At 31.2% G+C, this 6,401-nt stretch overlaps 1 protein-coding gene across 1 annotated transcript; it reads right to left on the reverse strand.

Moving 5' to 3' along the window:
- Positions 1-843: 843 nt before the first annotated feature.
- On the reverse strand, positions 844-4,299 carry LOC145800644 (transcriptional corepressor LEUNIG-like). The gene is made up of 6 exons (XM_082890360.1): positions 4,150-4,299; positions 3,039-3,177; positions 2,533-2,642; positions 1,527-1,643; positions 1,219-1,419; positions 844-972 (listed from the first exon to the last, which is right to left on the reverse strand). The coding sequence occupies exons 1-6, from the start codon at positions 4,297-4,299 to the stop codon at positions 844-846; spliced, it is 846 nt and encodes a 281-aa protein (XP_082746486.1).
- Between the last annotated feature and the right edge of the window lie 2,102 nt (positions 4,300-6,401).

The following is a 6,401-nucleotide window of genomic DNA, read 5'->3' on the forward strand; positions in this document are numbered from 1 at the left end:
ATTTTATTTTATTTTTACAGATGGATGGTGGAATCACTTCTTGTTGGATTTATTAGTTTTTTATTTGGATATTATGAAGTTTGTGTTACTTTGTCTTTATTTTTTGGTCATTGGTGGATTTTATATTAACTTTTATAAAATGTGGATATGATTAAATATTTTGGATAACAGTATTCTAGTTGAATAGCAACCACTGGGTAGCTCAAGTCTCTGCTTTTGTGACTTCCACTCCTTAGACTTATACATGTAAGAAGCATGGATATGGATACACAGATACAATTTTTTTTAAAAAAAATTTACACGGCACACGTGGGAACGACATTCAAAATATGTACTTGTGCCAACTACGTAAAGTGGTCGATGAGTGTTGTGTTTGTACTTTGTGACAGACCCTCAACAAACAACAATCATAATATCATAATCTAGATAAAGGTATGAAGGAACAAAAAGATTTAATCAAAACAACATAATTCTTATAAGTCAAATAGAATGAGGTAATGTCATTTATTTGGAGTCTCCAAACACTCCTTATACTACTAAAGTAATAAAACATTTCCAAATTTGGGAAAATCCCTAACATCCAAACAAATTGTCTCAAAAGCCACACAAAACAACAACAAAAACAATAATAACATAAACATAAAATTGTTTAGTACTGTAAGTTTTGATTACCAAACTTTCAGCAAATATAATTATTTCTTCCATAAGCTATAACCCACTATAATTCACCTACGACTTTATTCCCTGATGATACAACTTCCAGCATCCATGTCATATTCTTCTATTGTAGCCAAATCATTGAAACGCCAAATCATCAGCGCATACCATTGTTCTCCCTTATCTTCACAGCTTCACGGTTCGGTCATGACTCACTGAAGCAACCATTTCAGTTTGAGAACAGCCTGCCAATGAAGTGACTATGCCATCGTGTGCTTCACCCACTTTCATAGTTTTGTTGCTCTCAGTTGGATTCTAGATGTTAATTGCTTGAAAAAAAAAAAAAAACAAACAAACAAACAAATAATAAGATTAGACAATAAGGCATGACGACTTAAGTGGTAAAAAGACAAAAAGACATAACATGAAATTTATATGAAATTTTTATCTCTCATTTATGTAAAATGGCAAGAAATTTTTATTTACTAGCAAACATGAGCTACTTTTTATAACAATTATATAAAATTAGTAAACACAACGATATAAAGAACACTTCATTACCTTGTAAGAACCGATAAGCATGAGTTGAGAATATCCGGGATGGAATGCGCACAATTCAAACTTATTTCCATTAGAATGAAACAGTTGTACGCATTCTTCACCTAACACAACAGACCAAATCTGTGCACTGTCTTCATTGACCGATGCCACGTACTTCCCGCTTATGTCCCAATAGATTGAACGGACTTCTTCATTATGTCCCTAGAAAATGAAAAGAACACGTACAAAAATTTACTCGGGTTATTATCATACAACGAATTTGATATCACATTGAACTATGAAAGAACAAAATGCATAGAATGTTATACCTTCAAGTAACACTGGAGTCTGTTAGTCTCGACACCAATCAGGTTGATTTTATTTCCAGAAGCAGCAACCAAAAGGTTCCCAATGCGAGGCTGGAATCGAACTTGACTAGTAGCTCCCTGGGGTAATTTTACAGTAAAGTACAGATAAGCATAAAATATGAGCCTAAAATGATGAATGTCTACATACATTTAGAGATAAATGCTTCGATATATTTATGGTTTGTAGAATAAACAGATACCACAATATGAAAATTATAAAGGTCTAAACTTTATAAGCAAAACAAATTCCACAAGAAAAGCACATACATGGCACGACACTAACACATGTAAATTTTCATACACGAGGATAAATAATTATTATATTTTAAAGGAGGCCGATATAAATTTATATTGTTTTTGTTTTGTCATTAAATTCTAAATTATTTTAAAAGCATTACGAGAAGCATTAGACAAAAGACAAACTACATGCCAAAATGAAAGTATGAAAGAATTCATCGGCATGTATATTGACCTTAAAGACATGTGTGCAAGCACATTCCTTGATGTTTCATAGTCGGATCTCATCATTATTATCACAGGAACAGAGGAAATCCAACTTTCTTGGGTGGAAATCCAGTGAAGCCACTTGTCCAACATGCCCGAGAAGCTTAAACTATGATTTGCTTGGCTACATCAAATAGGTAAAAACATGTAAGCAAATATGAGAGCGGGAAAAGAGAGAGACATCTAAAGCAAACATGCAAAAAATATTAGAAATTAATAAAGAGAGGAAAATTTTTTACCTTGTTGCATCCTAGATTTGCACAGTGCTGTCAAAGGAAGATGTGGCGAAAATATACGAGTTTGGCCTAAAATGAACATCTGTGATAAGCTACACATGCGCTTTAGTAGTATGAGTGGAATCAAAACCATTCACATGCCAAAGCAAGACCTAGAGCAGAAAAATGAAATTTAGTCTAGAAAAAAAAAATCTTAAGCTAAACATTGAATATTGCTAGCATCAAACCTTTTTGTCATGACCAGCACTTGCCAACAACTTTCCATCTGATGAAAAATGGCAACAAAGGACTTTGCCTTTACTTGTGTGGATGGAACCAAACTCCTCAAAAGAGAATCCTGCTAAGTCACAAATATATGTGTTGGTGAGTGACATGGAGACAGATAGACACGACACAAAAATACTAACCAATAACTTTTAAAAAAATGCAAGACACGATACGTGAGGGATATGTGTAAAAAAATATAGTTTTACATATTTATTATATATTCTATGTCATCTATATGAATACTTCATTCAAAGACAATTAAAAAAATGCAACATATAACATTGATTTCTAAAAGTTTAAAAGAAAGGGATTACTATGTATAAATCTACAATGTTTTTTTATTTTTATTTTTTATCTTTTATTTTTTTTTTATCTAATATGCTTCATGTGTGCATAAGTGATGGACGTGTATGTGTAGAATGAATCATCTACAGTGTAATCTACAAGTTCAGCAATATTCACAAACCATTCTTGGCTTCAGATGTTATGCCTATAGAGTGTCGTTTTAACTTGATGAAAGATTTATTCTCAATGTCCGCATCATCAATGCAACTGGACAACAAGGACTCAATATCGTCATCTAAGGGTTTCTCCACCACCACATTCTTACCATCATACAGCTCAAATAACAGAAGACATGACAACGGCAGGGAAAACCAACAAAATTGATGTATACACTAAATTAGTATGTTATAAGACCAAAGAAATAATTATACAATTTCTGAAAAATCTCATTAATAAAATAGTCATGCAATAAGCAAAATAAATCACATTTTTCTTTCTTTTGAGACTTATAACCTATCGAAGCATTTTTCTCCTCAGCTTGTGAACTTGATATGCTCTTCCTCTTTTTGTTATTCTGATCCAAAAGAGGAATATAACAAAAAATATGAGCAAATTAGTTTGAGTACCATTGGCAGAATCCACCAAGAGGACAAGTTGGACATTTGGTTTGATTTTTCAAAAACCGTTTTTTAGACTTCTTGTTTTTTTGTATTTTTCTTCCTTTGGTGAACTTTTTTATATTTTAGTCTTTTTTTTATAAAAAAAAAAAAAATTCAAAAGAAGACTAAATTTTGAAAAAAGAAATTCCACAAAGAGAAAAGAATGCACAAAAAATAAAAAAATATATTAAAAACACACGTTTTCATTTTTTTAGTGATTTTTTTTTTAAATTTCTTCACATACGCTTTATTTTTTTAGGAGTATCTAGATTACGTGCATCTGAATTATGAAATTTTGATTAAAATATGAAAAAATTCACTAAAAAAATATAATAATAAAACGTCCAAAGAGCAAGGAGTCATAAATAAAATTTTGAAAACCAAACCAAACCCAACAAAAGAATGGCTTAATTTGGCAATTGAAAATTTCTTCACATACTCTTTATTTTTTTTAGGAGTATCTAGATTACGTGCACCTGAATTATGAAATTTTGACTAAAATATGAAAAAATTCACTAAAAAAATATAATAATAAAACACCCAAAGAGCAAGGAATCATAAATAAAATTTTGAAAACCAAACCAAACCCAACAAAAAAATGGCTTAATTTGGCAATTGAAATGCCCAACCAACCTCATTCACTTGTTGCTGCATCACCTGATCCTTTTGTTTTTTATTTGTAGTTTGTCTCATCGGTGGCACCATCATTATATTCATGCCTGCTATTTGTTTCTCAGGAACTATCATTTGTTGTTCAACAGCTTGTTCCATAGGAATCGTCATTTGTTGCTATGATGTATGCCTTCTAGAAAGCAACCTCTAAGTCACAATCAATCATTTGTTCATTAGTAAAAGCAAAAAGTTAGAAAGACATATGAACAATTTTCAAAAGAAATGAAAAGATAATATCAAAACATCAAATGCAGGCCAGCAAACTTGGAAGTAGAATTACATTTTCTCTTATTTTTGTGAGAGCATAATAATATCAAAACATAGTTGCATAAAAGATTTTCTAAATGTGTGCATATTTGAAGAGTTATAAACATAGTAAAATTATTCATTCCAAGGATTGTTTCCGAGTTTATTCGTAGAAAACAATAGCGTGCACTAGAAAAAATTATTCACACAAATTGATGGATATAAATGTGTGTATACCCCAGTTTCTGTGAAATCTTAAAAGATTATTCATTAGAAGGGGTAAGTGAAGACAATCTGCTCTTTGTGCATGCTGTGAAATTATCAATCCTCTAATTGAATAATTACACCAATTGAAAGTAGAGAAAGGTGGTTGTTTGAACAAACATTTTGAAAGAAGTTGAAGCGTAATATGAGAGTAAGTTTATTTAGGGGAATGCGATTGAATAAATTAACACAGTGAATGAGTATGTACAGAGATTTCAGGAGAGGATGCAAGCATACATAATAAAAGAGTAAGTTTATTTTGGGGAAAACAATTGAAGAAATAGGCATAGCAAGCGAGTAATATATAAAAAGCATAAAAACTTCAAAAGAGTGTGTGAAGAACAACATTGAAGTGATTAGCACGACCAACATTGAGAAATTTCATTACTTGCAATCAACACATTTGAAAACAACTTAAAAATCAGATTAAGAAGCTTGCCACTCTCGTGCTCTCTATTAAATCTGTAGATAAATGTGTTTTAATAGGCGATCAAATTTATTGGAAAAATCATAGAAAAGGCAGATTTGTGCTTTTAAAAAAAACGAAGAAATATAATAACTTTTGTTTCTTAAACTTGAAATCAATCCAAAAATAATAAGTTAATCAAAGTACTAAAAAGGTTAGTGTACCAATACGAGCTAAAACACTAATTTTAGTCATTTTGTATTGTTATAAATAAGACAAATATGCTCAAGTGAAAGGCAAACTTAAAAATATGAACTTTGTTCTTTAAATATAGCCATTAAAAAAGACATATATATATATATATATATATATATATTTCCTTATAGTTTACAAGGAGTGCAAGTACGATATCATTTTATATTTTTTTTTTCCATGGAATGACATTAGAGCATACATGAAAGTTCGAGTTTTTTTTTTCTTCTTTATTAACAAACTAGTATGAAGTGCAACAAGAACATAAGGCAACAAGAACAAAGTCGAGAAAAATATTTGTTTGAACAAACATTTTGGAAGAATTAAATCTATAGCGGCCTGGGTTAAGACTCGATCCTTTTATACTATTTGGTTGTAAGATTTGTATCTATTGTGATTATATGAGCGTCTGTTGGAGTTGAGGATATGGTTTTGAGTTTGTTTTGAATAGTTGGGCATAGTATGTTCTGGGGAGATTTTGTCTTGGGTTCGCTCCAGCGGTGAGTTGGTCGCTTGAGCAGCCTTTCATTTCTTCTTGAATCAGTGTCTATATTCTAAATTGCTGAGAGTTTCTATTCTTCACTCGAGTAGTGTTTTGGTCACGCGAGTGATCTGTTCAGTAGGGATAATCTTCCAGCTCACTCAAGTCAAGTTTTGGTCACTTAAGTGATATTTTGTGTCTGACATTCAAGCAATATTTTTGTAACGCCCCGAAATAATTACAATAAGATCAACCCTCAACAGACATTAATTAATAATAGACATCTGAATATAATATTCTCCTATTCATAAGGTCACGTTAACAATTACCCATTTAGACTACTTTCATAATAAGATCTCCCTTTACATTCATATGAGTCAATGGTTACAAAAGGTGACACATGCAACTATACATTCATAAGCCCTAACCCTATATCTATAGCATGTGTTATAACAAAAGATATGAAATAAAGGTTTAACAGATATAATAATGCCCTATTGGCTACAACTTTCCAAGACGATGCTTGGTTATAACAAAAGTGAGTTTAAACTCAATACAAATAAA

This window comes from Camellia sinensis, chromosome 10, assembly GCF_055761805.1.
Source record: "Camellia sinensis isolate YWXY chromosome 10, ASM5576180v1, whole genome shotgun sequence".
Classification (NCBI taxonomy): Eukaryota; Viridiplantae; Streptophyta; class Magnoliopsida; order Ericales; family Theaceae; genus Camellia; species Camellia sinensis.